Consider the following 18,075-nt stretch of genomic DNA (forward strand, 5'->3'; position numbering starts at 1 on the left):
CCATTCTGGGACCCGTTTTCTCCCCTATAAAAATCTGATGTCATTAAAAGCCCATAAGCTGATTCACCTCAACGGAGCCCTCAGTAAATCTAGTCTGAGTCCATGATTTATCAGAAGGTAAGCTTGTTTTTGTTCCCATCGCTCCGTCTTCTTCAGCTCACTGTGAGCACATTTCATAGCAGTGATTCACCTCCACCATCTCTCTGTGTCTGCCAGTTATGTTGGTTCTGGAGCTGTATACAGCTTATTTTAGTGTGAATGAGGGTTAATAATGTGCTATCAGAGGTTGGATTGAGTGATCCAGCCGCAGCAGTAGCCTAACAATGACAGCATCTCTGCACTCGACTTGGTTCTAACCCCATCTGCTCCTTCAAGGATGTCGGAAAACAAAGTGAGACTCCTCACTGTCATGCATGGTTGTCTCTGCTGGAGGGGAGGTGTGAGGGCTGTGTTGATCGAGTGGTGCCCACAGGGTTCAGCAGCAGCAGCAGCTCTCTGTGCTCTGACCTCTCAGCCAGCACAGGATTCATTCTGTCCTCCTTCAGAGTGAAAACAATGATGTATCTGTGGCTGCTGCTTCCCCTCATCCATCTCCCGACCGAACGACTGATTGATTGATTGATTGATTGAGCAGAGAGCTGATGTCACACAACCCACACTGTATTGTTGGAGCGTGAGCCGTTTCCTGTGTGTGTGCCGCTGCCCTCACTGCATTCTCACTGCCTTTGTAAGGAGTATTTATTTATTTATATTTATTTTTGACAGTTGTGTTTGTGTCAGTCTTGTGTTCTCAACAAGAATGACTCTTACATTTTTCATCTGATGAGCTTTATTATCTATTCAACCCTGGTGCACACATTATGGACTGTATACTGTGTGCAGCATTCACTGTTAACTGAAAGCTTTCATGAAAAAGGCCAAAGGAATCACTGTGTAAGCAAACCATAAACTTCAATTAAGGTTTTAAACTAAAGCTAGAATTTAAACAGAAACCTTTATTCAGAAACCACAAAAAGAAGAAGAAGAAGAAATTCTAAGGTATAGAAACATCTAATGTCAATTAAGTCAAAATTTGCTTACCCGATTGGTAGATTCTTTTTAAAATAAGAAATGTATTGAATTGAGGACATAACAAAGGAAAACACCAATCTCTTGTAGTCATGAAGTTTAGGAAAATAAAATGCAGGGCCTTCTACTAACCCAAAAACAAGAAGTAACCTGGGTCACATCGGTGAGATTTTATGATGGAAAGGATAGTTGAAAAGGCGAGAAAGGTATAATAAGAAATACATACAGCAATAGTTAATGGTTGTTAAAAAGAAGAGTAGTTATCTCATATTTATTAAAGGCTGTGGTGAATAGCATCTTCTGCGTCCAGAGTGTGACTTGATAGCTGGTTGATAGATGGAGTGTGTGTGGCTTGTAGCATCTAGATAAGAGAGGGACTTGCTCGTGTCTCGTGGCAGGGGCCAGGCTGGCAGGCAGAGGCCAACTTTCTCAGATAACAGTCTTGGTGTTGCCCTTCACTGGTCATGCAGAACCTCAGCCATCTGGAACAGTGATAGAGTGAGATTATGGGCCGTGTGATTGAGGCCTCTGAATGAGGACTTCACAAGAAGGTGAGGACTTGGTTGTACATTCAATATCAATATCTCGTGCACAAACAGCTTCAGCCATATGGTGCTTTCTCGTCAGGAATGTGGTTTCTGCGGTAACTCTACAGTGTTGTGTTACATGGTCAAGTGTGGATAACTGTTGACTTCAGTGTCGTGTAAAGAGTTTCTTGTGAAACCTTTTTGACAAAGATCACATTTTTGATTATGTCTGTCATGTATTTAATATTTAGTTGATGCATTGTTTATATTTAAAATGATGCACGGGAAATAAAAATTCCAAGATCTTTGTCTCACCAAACAAAATTACAAAGACTGACTTGACAAAGATCCCGAGGACAATCACTTGTTCAGATGTGGACGCCACGGGCGAATAGGCTCTTGAAAGATGCCCTCCCATCTTAAGTCGTGTCAGCAAATTTGGTCCTTGATTTTGAGGAAAATGGTCCTGGAAAGTCCCTGAAAAGTCATTGAAATTGATATCAACAAAGGCGTTGGGAACCCTGGATACTTCTGTGCATGTCCGTGTTTAGCTTCATTTTTCCATGTCTGTGTTTTTGGTCTGCACATTTTGCTCCTTCCATTACTGCCTGTGGTGTAGAATCAGACTTCCGCGCACCACTTTTCAGATGCGTCCAAGCTGCGCTCACATCGTTCTCTGCTGGTTACTCACTTTAAAATGTTTGAAGGTGATCGTGGGTATGCAAGTTTTCAGCTTGTACAGGTTTAGCTTTTGAATTATTGTCTACCACTGTTCTGTAGAATTGCTCACGTTTGATTATTCTAACAACATTTGACATAAATATATTTGTACTGATTCTAGGTGAGAGAGATCCAGTTTTTATACAATTTGCAGCATTAATTCTGTAGAAATCTCTTTCGTAACCAAGGACAATTGGTATGGAAACTGAAATATCTCGGAAGGAATTGATATCAAATCAAACATTTGAATTTGGACCTTTTGAACTGTAATTGATTTAAGAGTTCAGGAAATTCTTGAATCACAGGTTAAATCAACACAGTCAAACGTCAGAAACGCTGCAACGCTGAACAACCTGTGGTATATGCCTTTTGAGTATGCACCGTAGCGTGTCGCCATCCACAAGGAGGGAGAAGCGGGGGACAAGAGGCTGTATGTTATTTCGATGGGGAGCCAATTGTGCCCGAGGTTGCAAAGGTTTTCGAGGTGAAAGGTTAAAGATGCAGCCTTCCTTTGTCAACACACAATGGCTTCACAGCAGAGCAGGCTCCGGCAGTATTGGCTACTGCTAAAAGCCTCCCCAGCCTCCAGCTATAATGGTCAATAAGCTGTCATGAGGATTAGCAACAGAGACCACACACTGGAGAGCTCCATTCTTCTTTGACTCTCGTCCACTCTCGACCCAACACTACAGCTTTGAGTAGACTCTGAAACCACCAGGCTTAATCCTGATCCCAGAGAGCAGACGGAGCTGCAGGTGTGAGGGAGTGAGGACATTTTGAGCAAGGGAGGATTTTGTCTGGTCCTCACAACTTAAGACCTGGTTTTAGGGTTTGGTTTAGATTAAGGGTCAAGTTGTGATGGTTACGGTGTCCCCAGTAAGATTGCTGCACAAGTGTGTACTTCAGGACTAAAAGCTGGTCCTAATGAGGCACAACCTAATTTCCAGGGGGAGCTGCTTAAATTAGGGGTTAACATTTTGATTTAAGCATTTCTTTAGTTAAGCTGTTCAAATGAATGGAAGTCAAGGAGATCCCTAAAGGGATAGCTGCAGCATTTGTGAGGACTAATCAAATATCCTGACAGCAGACATTGGGCCTCCTCTTGAAAAATCATTATGCAGTCATTTACATGCAACACAACATGGCACATGGCAAAAAGTAGCAGTTATAAACACAATCTTTAAAACAAAAAAAAACATGGGTGAACCTGCTAAAGGAGGTAATTGACTGGTTTCTCATCACTTTGACTGCTCTGCCCTGCGGTGTTTTTGTCACCCCTGCCTCACCCGCACAGGAAATGTCACAAAACTCAGTGAAATCAGAGTGAAAAGAAAACAAACAACACAACAGAGCTCATTAAAGGCTATTATAGTGAACCAAAAAGAAATAACGGAAACTGAAATAGAACAAATCTGTAGTTTATGTCTGAAATTAACATAATCAAAAACTCGTCTTTGTAAATGTACTTCATACATAAGCCCTTTGGGTTCATATGGAGTGTTTATTTGTTCTCTTCTGGCAATTTTGAAAGGTTGTATTTTCATTCTTAATAAATGAATCTTTGCAAGTTAAACATAACATTCATTATATTGCTATTAGATTTTAAAAATGGCATCTTTTGTTGGGTTTTTATGACACAATAATTATTATAGTATAACAAATACTCCATATGACAAAAAACAAAAACTAATAAAGACTAAACTCAAATTAAGCATTTACAGAAAAACTAAAAACTGACAAACCCGCTATTATAACAATAGTTACAATGACAATGTTACAGTAGTTATTAATATTTTGTATATTTAAGTTCTCCGGTGATTTTAAGTGATTTATTTTAAGTGAAACAAAGTGATTTTTCATGACTTTAAGTTGATATTAGGTGTAAGTAAGGTAAAAATAAAAGCATAAAATGTTTGAGCACAAGTTGTAAAAGTAAGGTTTGCAAAAACCTTAATTCATAACAGCTTTGCTAACAACTGGAAGATAAATGTGTGTTCTGGTGTTGAAAGTCATTCCTACTCGTCAGTCAAACCAGTGTAAGACTAATATTGATAATAATACCTTTTATTCGGTAAGTGCTTTTCAAGACACTTAAGGTCTCCTTTAAAACAAAGGAAACTCCAAGAAATAGAAAAACAGTAAAGCAGTAAAGATGCAAGTATACAATGATTGTTAAGCAATTGATTAACATGATAGTTTAATTACAGTAAATGAAACAAGTTAGCAGCTTGTTAATTCAGGGAAACTGTAGAATTTTTGGGGGGGATTTCTTATTTTTTTTTCGCAAAAATTATCTCTTTCATTCAGGGAAAAATCCCCAAAACAAATTATTATTATTTATTTAAATCATTAAAAATTATACTATTTCAGTTAACTCCTAGCACATACATCATGCAAGCCATTATTTTCATAATAGAGACATCTTGTTTTGTCCACAAACCAGAATTAATTGCAATTAATGATTTTGTTGTTTTCCTTATCAGAAATATTCACATTTGAGAAATATATAATTAGAGAAAATGGTTGCCGATACTTTTCAGTAATCGGTAAATATTCTTTTAGTGTTTGCAGAGTTAATCCCAGTGTCAGCATCACTGGGGTGGGGGCTTGTGCAGACACAATGCTCAGCTGCACGTGTGTTTGTATGTTTTACGTCAATATAAGTGTGTGTGTGTGTGTGTGTGTGTTTGGGAGGGTGAGGCACGTGTGAGATAGAAAAGAGCTTGTGTGTGTGTTGGTGTATGCTCCAGGGAAAACATATGCCACTGTTGACTGTGGAGGGAGGAGGTGGGGGGCAGCTGGCGTGTGTCAGGTCAGGGGTCTGCAGCTGTTGATAGCAGGGTGATACACTGACACAGATATGGGGGTTGAGGGGGGGGGGGGTCCTGATGCACCCAGACTCCAGACTGGATGTGAGTGAGTGATGGACGTAGGAGGTGAGGAGTGGACGCCGTGTCTCCAGACGGCTGCTGCTTGACCACACAGATGGTGGACAAAAAACAGTGGGTATGAAATAAAGCTGGGGGGTAATCAATCTGAAGTGGGCAGATTGTTCTGGGGTAATGGTTAGAACTTAATGTTGGTCATATGATACATGAAGCTCGGTGTGGTCCACCTCTGTTATCCATCATGCGCTTTGATTTATCCTGTCATGTACAGTTCATTTACGTTAAAGACTTTATCTCAGTAGGACCACATGGAACTTTATATTAGTGCTGAAACAGTTACTCGATTAATCAATTATCGTCATAATAATCGTCAACTATTTCTAATTTAAATACTTATTTTCTAAATCATTCTGTTTTGCAGAGAAAACATTTGAGACATCATCGATTAATTGAGACAATAATCGACAGAATAGTGGTAATTGAAAATGTGGGAAATCACTAATATTTCACATGAGTAGCTTGAAAATACTGTATAACTTGCCAACGTACAGTCCTGGGGCCTCATCCACTTGCATGGATTTCCTACTGAAACCCAGAAACTGTCGTACGTACAAATAAATTCAGATGTATCAAAGTGTGCATGCACATGGATCCAAGCACGTTTCTTTTGTACATCCCAAATCAACGTGGAATTGAGCGCACATGCAGAGGTGCCAAACTCCTCCCTGTCCACGCCACCATTTACATATGCAAATCAATTTAAATAGGCCCTGAGATAAACTTCTTGATTCTAGTGAATGAATGAAAACGCACAGGGAGATTTTGTTTGGTACCCTGTCAACAGGGATAAATATGACAAAAAAATTGTGAGTGGGAGCGTGTGTGTGAGTCTGTAAATGCGTGGGATCCGAGCAGCGCACACACACACAGATTAAAAAGAAATGGTCAGATCTCAAGGTGGAGGTGAAGCGGAGGGTTTCTGTCCACCACCGAAGCGAAGTGACCGCAACAGGTCATACAATTAGCTGCTGACAACACACATCGCTCATGCGTAAAGATGGCAGGATATTGAACACTTTGACTCATGTTTATTTTTTACGTTTTATTTCTCATAATTAATGAATGCAGAAGTGCGCCGCGACTGACATTTCCAACTTTCCGCCCGCTTTTACTGACATGATTAAAACATGATATTTGAATGCGGCTTATGAGCCAATTATTATCGTTTGCATACATCTGAATGTGAGCGTGGAAAAGGACGTACGCCACGCTTTTGTGCGTACGCAACCTTTGTACATGAGGCCCCTGGTGATTTGTTCCACAAGGGGGAGCCTGGATTTTTCCAGTCATTCCAGGACCCTGTGATTTATAAAGATCTTATTTAAAGATGGGGTGTAGGGTTTGGTACTGTTCATAATTGAACCGATACGGTATTGGTATCTGGAATTTCGGTACTGGTACCAAATGGTACTTTATTTTGTTATAATTATATAGTTATATATTTTTTATATACAGTGCTACTTTATACTAATAAATATACTATACAATACATCATTCCATATCGATATATATATCACAATACAATTTAAATCAATATTTCAATAAGGCTGGGCGATATGCCTTATGAATAATATCTGAATTTTTAGTCTATATCCTGATATGCAAGATATTTGGGGATATACAGCTGCACACAGGTTGTTTATCTGGACTCATCAAAGGTTTTCTTTTGAGATGTTTGTGCTATTCAAAGGAGAGTGACAATACACTTGGAAATAAACTATCATAAAATATCTACTGTTTATGATTTGTATTACATGATCTTAAAATCCACACATTACCTTTCATTTCAGATAATACCTGGTTTAATTCTTTGGCTTTTTAATGTTGAATGAAGGTCATTCTTGTGTGTTAGAAACAAATATGGTAATCAATATATAATATTTAATTTAAAATATTTAGGTTATTTCAACATAATAAATATGATAATTATCAATGCAACAGCCTTTAAAATCAGGAATATTTATATATGTGTATGTATATATATATATATATATATATATATATATATATATATATATATATATATATATATATATATATATATATATATATATATATATATATATATATAATCACATACATGCATACGTGTATCTAATATATCTAACAACCTGTGTGACGCTTTTTCTTCCCCAGGCTTTTACACAGACCAGCTTCTGGAGTCGGAACACAATGGCAGCATGGGTGAGTTCACAAACGTGCATTTACTCTAACACGTCTTCAAGCAGAGCTTGAAAGTGTCATTTTCAAGTCATGATAATGTCAGAAAACATACACTGTATGTAAGTAAATACAGACAGAAAATTCACTGATGCACATTATATATATTTTTTTTTTCTTTTACAAAGTAAAAAAGTAATACAAACTGGTATTGAATTGATTTATGTCTTGCTTCACAGCGACTTTCCTACTACTAATAATGTTAAAAAAACTTAAAAATGTGGTAAGAATACATAGAATACATACAAATGTGTGTGTCTGTGTTCTGTATTTTAATATTTAAGGAACACGCATTTGTGAGAGCAATGCTTGAGCAATCACTGTGCTGAATAAAATCACCCGAAAAACGGCTCCATCTAGTGGATAAGAAGAGAACAGCCATTGTATAATGAATGCCATCATTTCCAGTTAAATCCACAAGAGGGAAGCATAAAGCCAGTGATGACAGTGATCAGCTTCACTGGGTATTAGATGCTGTCGGATTTCACCAGAAAGTGAAAAATGACGTTTGAAAAGTATTGTGCATTTTCTGTCTTACTTCACAAATCTAACATATGTCATATTTGTAGATACAGAACAGTAGATACTGCTGTGGGGGTCAGACATCTTGTTTTTGTAGTAAACCAGACACGGGAGCAGTGGGCAGCACCTTTTTATCCCCTCTTGCCCAAGTCCACGATTGTTGTGCAGAACAAAACACACAAACACACACACCTGAAACTGTCACACTGTGTGGCCAAGAGGAAACAGGGAGGAGGAGGAGGAGGAGGAGGGGGCAGCAGTGGTCCAATGTTAAGGTCCAGGTTCAGGCGAAGTTCATTTCAGAACTCCACTGGCTGCCATTGCAGCGCCAGGTGGCACTGTGAAGGCGGGGTCAGAGGTCGGACACAGTTCAGAAAGTGCCGACCTCGCTGTGACTCTGTTTGTGTGCAGCCTCTGCTGCGGCCCAGGCCTTTCTCTCACCCGCTCCCCTTTATAGACCTGCAGGAGGAGAAAGGAGGAGGAGGATGGGGTCGCTAAGAAGTGGAAAGAAGCCTGAGAGGAACTATTAAACCTGTGCAAACAGTGAATGGGCAGCATTGTTGTGCGTTTGCAGGAGGAGGTGTGGATTTATGAGGCCGAGTCTGATTGGGTTGTAAACTTGACGAGGTGGACTCACGGCCGCGGCCATATTCTCTCTCTCTCTCTCTCTCTCTCTCTCTCTCTCTCTCTCTCTCTCTCTCTCACTATTGGCCCTATTCTTGCTCCCAGGATGCCTCGGTGCATGCATTGGCCAAGGGTGACGCAGGGGTCACGGGGGGCTGAGGCAGGGCTCCGCGGGCTTGTAAATGCTGTGACAGGGGTGGGAATTCACAGGCCCCCATTCAGGATCCCAAAAAACTCAGGTCAGGGGCCAAATAGCTGAGTTAGTAACAGCTGTTTTCAACACTTTACCCACCGTGGATTAAACTTCTGTCAGTTGTAGGTATAGTAAGTTAAAAAAAACATGATTCAATGTGCAGGTAAAAAATGGGGATTTATTTGTAGTTTCACAGGGTTGTAAACCAATCGGAGTGTGGTGGAGTTTGGTATCTTCCTGTAGAGATAGTGAAGTTTTGCTCACGGTCTCACCGTGCAGCTGACCGACAGAGAGGGGTCATCAGTGAGGTTATCACACAGTCTCTGCTCTGTGGTTAAATATTAGCAGCTGACGACAGCAGGACTTTCTCTGCTTCCCTAAAAAAAACAAAACAAGTCAAATAATACGTTTCATTGATTTATACATATAAGATAAGACAGTCAGGGTTAAGGTAATGTAAAATAAACCTGCATTTGTACATCTTTGAATGTGAAAATAATATATGCATGAATGATGTTAAAGCATTAAAACCCCAAACTGATGCTGTGGGATGTTTCACATGTCATTTATCTGGAATGAAAACTCATAAATCAGCCCCGTACAGCTTCAGATTCCACTGCACAGCACTACACGTTCCAGGCCATAGGGGGGCAGCAGATCCATATCAGACCTCGGTGTGATGTATGCGCCCACGTGCCACCTGGACTCAGTGAACTCAACACCCATATGGAACTACTTGGCTGGAGCCCACCACCACATGCCTTTCCTTTGTCCTCACATAACTGGGCTAACTTTATGTGCCTGCGTCCAAAAGTCATCGCAGATCACCAGGTTTTCATTTTTCCTCGCGCATGCAGAGCTTGCCGAGCACTTGATGCTGCTTCACGTCCCTCTCTTTGTTCCTTTTGTGGTCTTTTCCCAGCCTTTTTAAGTGGATTTCATGAAGGGCCTCGGGGCAGAGTTTGACTCGAGTGAATGTACAGATCAGTAGATAAGAAAAAAAAAAGAAAAGAGACCGGGCCAGTAGAAGCTCTTTTTCTCCTGTGGGTGACCTAGCCTTTTGCTCTCAGAATACAGGGTGAGATCCATAGAGCTGCTGCTGCTTCTGACCGCTGTGCTTTTTATTAGTGCAGCCTTTTATAAATTCATGTTTAGCCTGGATTTATTCGATTCGACTCCTGTCTGGCCTGATGCGACGCGTGTTGGCGTGGACCTGGGGTCAGCCTGGCTGAGTGTTTCCAGGTCAGGGAGAAGTGGGTCACACTGTTCCCAGTGTCATTGTCTATAACTTCACACGGACTCCACTGGGATAAACATGCAGACTTATAGGGTTATGCTCTGATATGCTCTATGTACTCACATCCATGTGTGAATTTAACCTCATTTAACCTCAATAAACACAAACCAGACACGGGAGCAGTGGGCAGCACCTTTTTATTCCCTCTTGCCCAAATCCTGACCTGTGCTGACCTGACATTGACTCATTCATATGTTTATCTGTAGTCGGGGCTGAGGTCATGGTGCATCATGCACATCACAATGCTGCAGATTTTATTTTGTGGTTAGTTTGTTTAAAAAAACAAACAAACAAAAAAAAACATATTCATATGCATATAACATGTATGTGTTTGTAGTAGTACAACAGTTAAAAGAAGAGAAGTAAGTGACCTGAGCTTCGTCTCCTCAACACTTTTCCACTGTAAATAAAAGTTTGCGTGTCGGCTCTGGCTGGAGAACATCAACGCGTTTTGAAATTTCCCCAGCATGTTAACATAACCTTACAGGGGCAATTACTGCCAGATTATTTCCATATGTACAGATCTCCTCCAATTACACCCTACTATGGGATTATGAGACTGATTAACAATCCAGCGACTGTGGCCACATACTGTTTGACTTTGAAAAAAGTAGATCAATTGGAGTGGGTGGAACTGAAGCTGAGACTTTAGTCGTTGCAGGACATTTTGGTGACTGTCTTATAATTATAAAGTCCCAGGTTCCTCCCCCACAGCAGCCTGTGAGTCTGTCGCTCTGTAAAAAGTGGCCTCGACAGGATGCCTCTGGTTTTGAAATTCCTGGTATATACCATGGAGTTTTGTGAGGTGAGGAAGTCTGGGGACACGCAGACGTTTACATCGTCGCAAAATGAAATGATCAGATTGTGGTGTCAAGCATTCATTCAGAATGGACTATTTTGGAGTGATTCATAGATTATTAATCGATTACTGAATGAACAATCACCTAATTTTTGTTATCGTTTTTTTACAATTAAATTTTTTTTTTTTCATATTATCTCATTCTTTTCTTCATATTACAAAAAAAATCATAATCTTTCAGTATTTTCTGTTTTCTGTCTGACCGAAAATAATCAACAGATTAATAAATTGTGAAACTAATTGTTAGTTGCAGCCCCACAGTGACAACACAATAACCTTTTAATACCTTGTATGTTAATTCTATAAACTGTGCTATTAACAACATACTTCCGTACTCCATCTCCATTCGTTTTCTGACCACACATTTATCTTAAATCCAGACCTTCATGTGTCTGTATCATTATTATCATTTTTAATTTCTCTCTGATTTGCACATTTATCCATTATGTGCATTATGTGTGTTTATTTATTTATATATATATGTATATATATGTGTATTTATATATTTCTTTATTCAAGTTTCTATATTCTGGATAAACAAACACTGCACCATAGATGCTGAGGTAAACGGCTTGATATACACGGTGAATTTAACAGTGTTAAAAGTAAAACCAAAACAGTCAATTTAATTCTTAATATTTATTATTCATTGGAAAATGCAAACACTGTTACATTATAAAGCAGAGACTAAAGGAGTCGTAGTAGTAGAGATTCCCGATACATTATGGCAACATATCACAAAAGCATGCTACTAATTATCACTCCAGTAATGGAATTTAACCTGATAAACAATCGAATAATGCAATAAAATTGTAATGCCAACCACTACGCTGTGGCCAAACAGGAAATTTGCAGAGTTCAGAGTCTGTCTGGTCGTTTTTCTCGGTGGCTGAGGGCAGCAGTGCCATTGCAATTTGCAAAGCTAGTTCGCCTAGGATCCAGAGAGGAGGGAAAAAAAGACGCTTTAAGTTTTAACAAGAAAAATCTTATCTTAAGTCTGAATTGTCAAAAGAGCATGATGCAGCAGCAACTAGCATTGAGGCTTAAGTGGAAAAAAAAAGATATCCAAACTTGATATCTTGGGGAGAAAACGCAGCCACAAACTAAGCAGTAAAAAACAAGCTGCTGGATATCCTCCATTGTTGTCTGTTGTGTTGTTGTTGTGTTGCGTTTAATGTTTTCGTTCGTTGTCGCTGCACCGATGAGATGTTACACTACGTATCTCGCTGATGCGGCCAATCGAGCACAGTGCACACCCGCCTACCATGTAACGGTAAAGGTAGTTTTTCACTCCTCTAAATGAGATAAATGAAACACAAATCCTGATTCCTAATCAGAAATGGTGTTTAATTGACTCTTCTTGTGAGTACTTCTAATTAAAAGACTTACCCCAAACCATAGAGTTGTAGCATGAAAAGCATTGGTTTACCTTTTATTTAATACTCCAGTTGTTCCATTTCCCATCAAGTCTTCAGTTTGTCTTGATGGTTCTGAGGTGTTTGAACCGCAGTCTGCATTCATTGATCAGTGAGTTATTCTCATGGAAACCCACCGACAGCAATGAATGTTTATTGCAGCCTTAAGAATGTACAGACGCCTCCTGTGTGTCGCAGCCAAAGTGGTGTCGGTTTAAAATTTTACTAGTACTACTTGTACAAGTGGTTTATTGTGAAACGAACAATAGAAGTGCTATGATCGGTAAAAGTAGTAGTTGTTTGTATGGTGGCAGCAATCTCGAGATCCTGAACTGGGGGTTAGCTTATAGGGCAGAAGTTTTGGAAATTCAAAGTTCCGACTAGCAATGATTCATGGCTGTATGGGTTCCAGGCGATTGTGTGATGGTTGTGGCGTCCCTCAGGGTACAGTCAACGATCGATGGTTTCGTTCAGAGCTCAAACTCACCGACAGCGTTGAATGTTCACTGTGGGCGCCAGAGACCTGGCCTTCTTAATTTTCATTCTTTTTCTGCACCTCTTTGTCACAGCAGTTTGACACAAGTGGAAAATAGCATGTGTGTTTAACATGTCTTTTCTGTCAGCATGTTGTGATGTCAGACTAGGGATGGCACGATACCACTTTTTCGTGTCCGATATCATTATCACAAACTTGAAAATTCATGATGCTCGTCCTATACAATTATTGTGGACAATTTCCACTATGAAGCAACACGTGTCCCGATGCTATGCTGGGCACGTTAACATGTTAAAGGAGGTTAACGCATGACACGTTTCCATGACGACTGAGCGGAAAAATAGACGAGCGTGACTTCATGTTTACGTGTCACGGCACTGGAGTTACCAGTCAGCTCCGTTAGCACACCTACAGTCGAACTGGAGCGGTTTGTTTATTAAACAAAAAGAGCAGTGCTACAAATAATCAGCGTACCTGTGTACTGGGTATGTGTGACTCTGTTTATAAAGTTTAGCGTTACTTTAGAGACTCATTTTAACAATCGGGTGTCACGTAAACATGACGTCACACGTCTTTTTCCGTCCAGTCGTCATGGAAATGCGGCGTGTGTTAATGTTGATGCCGTCAACGTGCCCAGCACTAGTCAAAACGCAAAATTCTTCGACTGTATCACACATATTCTCCTCCCATAATGAATTAATAAATGGCTGGCAACATGACTCTAAAGCTAAATTGCTGTTGCTTATTTCAACATAGGATTTTTTAGATTGTACCTATTTTCTGTCCGATCCAGGGATTTTGAGCAGTATCGAATCATCATGAAGATTGCTAACTTTGCTAACCGACACCAAAAAAAGAAGAAGCAGTAGATATGTGCTGTATCTTTCTCTGTGCATGTGTGTGCTTTTGTTTCTTGTGGCTCATGTGAAGCCACTCCATGCCAACATGGTTTACCACCCATTGTCGGTTTTGGAGGTTCAGTGATGACGTTGAGGCAAAGCCAATGGGAGTTTAGAGAGGTGGCGATGATGCAAAGGTGTGGCTTTTTCTTAAAATAGTCCTGCAGATGCGGCAAAAACGGCACCGTCGCTGTCATCGCTGTCACCATCTGCAAACTGACAAAAACTCTCATCTGTGTGCCTGAGCCGAGCCTGTGCCGCTTCCTCCACCAGCCTGCAGCCAAGAAGAAGAACAACAACAAAAAAGAAGAAGAAGAAGAAAGAGAAAAAAAAACGTCAGTTATGGCAGGAATGAAAGGACAGAAGGCAATGTCATTGACAGTCTGGCTCATGGAAGTACAGGCGAAGCGGTGCGAGTGTGATCAGAGAGCGCCGCTGTGCCCCACAGCTTAAACTAGTGCACTGCGGTGTTGAGCTAGTTTGTGATTACTGCTCCCTTTACCCTGCGCTGAACCTCAGCTCCTGCTCTGGGAGTACGCCTTCCTGTGTTCGCCTCTTTGAGGTTGGAAAACCATGCAGTCATGTTTTATTAATGTGCTCTCTGTCTGTTTGTCTTTCTGTCTTTTTTCTCTCCCCTGTCTGTCCCACTTCCCTCAACACAGAGGCTTTTTTTTTTGGCTGTGGTTTTGATTCGATGAAGCAGTGAAACCTGTGAACACATGATTCAGCTCACAGATGCTGTTCTGTTAGGTCAGACAGAAAATGAGAGAAGTGGATGTGTGTGTTTGTCTCTTTGTGTGTTCTCTGCACACTGCCGCACTCTCCTGGTTTCTGCATAATGAATGATCACTCACTCACTCCTTCACTTTCTCTTGCTTTGACACACTTCACTGACCGGCGTGGCCGCAAAAAACTTCCACGGTTTCACGTGTGTTCCATGAATTATTTTAATCATCACCGTCTCCGTTTCCATGTGCTGCTTTCATTCCACGCTAAAAACCCACAGATCTTGAAATAAATTCCCACTTTAATTGATTCTCACCTTGAATCACAACTCTGTGAAGCTAAATATCCCCCCTTTGTTATTTTAAAGAATAAATTCTTCCACATTTTCCTAATTTCTTGGTGTGTTACCACTCACACTGACAAGATGGGAAGCAATCGTTCTTTCAGTCCCTTTGGCTCGGGCTTCAGTGGTTTCCCTCCTTGGCTCTTGGGCTGCTTGGCTGCACGCCCGAGACACACACACACGCACACACACAGGGGCTTTTTTCATTCTCAAATATGTCTCCCTCTCCTTCCCCCTTCATTTAAAAAAAAAAATCTGATTTGACTTCCGCACCCTATACACTTGAGAACTTATGGGAAATGTGTGCAAGTTTTCAGTTTGAGTTGTGTACACACACACACACACACACACACACACACACACACACACACACACACACACACACACACACACACACACACACACACACACACACACACACACAAACTCACACACTCACTCACTCACTCACTCATCAGGTTCCTGCTTAATACAACGCACCAAATTTGGCACGGCCCCAGAAAGTTTGCATAACTGACAAACTGAAGCAAAAATGTAGTTCACAAAAATAGCTTGACAAGCATGAGAGCCTGACAGGGCCGGAATGAGGAGTAAAAAAAAAACTGTGCGACTGAACCAGAGTGAACCCGCGGCGGCGTCGTCAGCACATTCCAGGGGTTGGACAATGAAAAGCACACAGTGTACTCTCTCTGTCGGATTGCCTGCATAGCTGGCTGCTCTGTAGCCAGAGCTCCATGGTGAAAAAAGGCCACTGCAACACAGATGCACACAATTCTGTAACTTGAACTCTGTGCATCATACACATGCTCAAGAAGAACATTTCTGTACCTGTAGGTACACATTTGGAAGAATGTTCCCTCGCTAGCACAATATTGTGCTTGGAGATGTACATAAATGTTCCTTATGATGACTTGGATGTAGTATTTTAAATACCTTCCTTGTGTGAAAATGTGCACTTGTTTGGGCATAAGATTGGACGTGACCAAAAAGTACAGAGTTGCTTTGTTTCCCCTTTGTTTGTCGGATTAATCTTCGCGAAAAAAGACCTAAACACTGGCTGTTGTTGAAATGTTGACGGATTCACCCAGAGGAACTGAGCAGTGTGCACCACAAACAAGAAGTATATACCGCTTCTCTCTCTGATAGAATCTTCACAGCTAGCATTGTCTTTAAGCCAGGAAGTGAAATTGTGGAGTCAGGAAGTGATCTGCGAGTCCATGTTTTAGACGTTGAACGTATCCACCCACAAAAAACCTCACCCCCTGACATTCCTCTGGCCTGTTGCACTGTAAAACCACCTACTGTTTCCTGTCATCATCCATCTGCGTTCATGGGAAAAATGCATCTCTTGCACTTTTTTTTTTTTACTTCGTCTTGCATTCATTTCATAGAATCAACAAAACACATTGACAGACTGGGATGAGAAAACGCTCTGCTCACTTTTCCCGCCACAGGGACGTTGTAAACATATTTGCGCTAATTCCCTCTGATAATCCTTGCATACTGTATCTGTACCACAGCTAACCTGACACTCAGCATAGCTCAGATGCCTTTTCAGGAATATTCTGGGAGACTGCCAGCATGTGCTCACACACACACACACACTTTCCTACCCGTCATGTCTCCTGAAATCATTATTATGCTTTAAGTCAGATTGGACTTCTTAATATCTGCCAGATTTAAGAAGCTGATGATGAAATGAGTTGGGTAAATATCATACTGTGTAGTGATGCCCACCTCCAAAAAGTCAATAAATACTATTAAATGCTATAAATACTATACTATTCTCCATCAATATAATTATTTGTGTTATTTTTAAAGGGAAAGTAGGACAATTCTGCTCACTGTGGCTAAAGTGGGCTAGTTGGTTAGCATGCTAACCTTTGTCGAAACAATGACGTGATTGGCATTACTTTCCACCACTAAGGGTAGCTCATAAAAAAAAAAAAGATATCTTAGACATGGCTGACTGCACAAGTAAGAATAATAATCCATATATAGCACCCTTTAAAGACACTAAATTAAACTTGACACATAATATGTGTTACTGTAGCAGTAAAGTGATGTACAGGGCCAAACTGGCTGTACCTGGGTACCACAGCCGTGACCAGGCCGACCCTGCTTCAGCATGGGGACGCCGACAGGCCGAGTGCCAAAACTTTCCAGAAACACTCTGCCTCCTCCACGTGCCACGCATCATCCTGCCAAGGCTCCAGGGGTTTCACACACACACTGCCTTAACTGTGGCTTATCCCATCAACACTACCAGCTCCTTTCTCAGCTCTGATAGTGACATACTATCACACAACCATCGCTGAATATGACTTACCTTTTCCCCTCCAGCTATAGATGTTTCAGTTCCTTCTTGTATCAGCTCCTTGTCAGCCTAGTTTCTCCTTCTCTTCACCTTTGAACCTGGGATTGATGCACTTGATCACATCACATCAGTCTGGCTCTAGTTGACTTATCCACTCTGGCAGCAGGATTGACAGAATTGCACTGTATGTCAAATCTCTCTCCCTCTCTGTCTCTATTCTCCAAAGCTTTGTCGGCTCATTTCATTTTCGGGCTGATGATGAATATGAATGTTGGACTCTCTCTCTCTCTCTCTCTCTCTCTCTCTCTCTCTCTCTCTCTCTCTCTCTCTCTCTCTCTCTCTCTCTCTCTCTCTCTCTCTCTCTCTCGCAGCAGTTTTGAGGATCTCTAACAAAGGCGGGGATGAGAGCGATCCCTTTGTGGTTGTTGTCTGGATTCAAGCGTGACATTTCAATCTTGAACAGACTTTATCCCTGGGTCAAACTCGCAGCCCCAGCCTTTGAACGCTGGCGTACATGTACGCAGAATCCTCTACCCAGCTATCATATTCCATGACCTGGGAAGTCATTTTTTTGCATCTCTTTGGGTCCTGATTGAGACACAATCCATCTGTTGGCAATGCAGTACAGCCGTGGGAGTGTCGGGGATCAGCGTTTCCCTTGTCCTGCCCCACTGCTTATACTCACTGCTCCCTGGACTGCAGTAATAAACAGCAGGAAGCAGGAAACTGGGCCATCGTCATCATCATCATCACCATCATCATCTTAAAACACCCTGTGTCTCCTGCAACCCACCACACATGCAAAGCTACAGGCCACACACAGAGTTGTTGGGAAGCAGAGGAGTGAAAATCACAGGCGGCAATTCTGATTTCACATTTCCGTTATCAGCATGAGCCAGCA

The 18,075-nt window shown here is 41.1% G+C and overlaps 1 protein-coding gene across 2 annotated transcripts in view; it reads left to right on the plus strand.

Annotated features, from left to right (window-relative positions):
- The window catches only part of nr6a1a (nuclear receptor subfamily 6, group A, member 1a), a gene marked incomplete at both ends in the record, with an annotated part of 88,979 nt that overhangs the window by 15,293 nt on the left and 55,611 nt on the right, over positions 1 to 18,075 (plus strand). For both annotated transcript variants that reach the window (XM_083886223.1, XM_083886224.1), the window contains one exon: positions 7,400 to 7,447. In XM_083886223.1, the coding sequence (XP_083742349.1) occupies positions 7,400 to 7,447 (48 nt within the window). The remainder of the gene's footprint in view (positions 1 to 7,399; positions 7,448 to 18,075) is intronic.

Source organism: Microchirus variegatus (assembly GCF_963457635.1).
Source record: "Microchirus variegatus genome assembly, chromosome: 3".
Taxonomy (NCBI): domain Eukaryota; kingdom Metazoa; phylum Chordata; class Actinopteri; order Pleuronectiformes; family Soleidae; genus Microchirus; species Microchirus variegatus.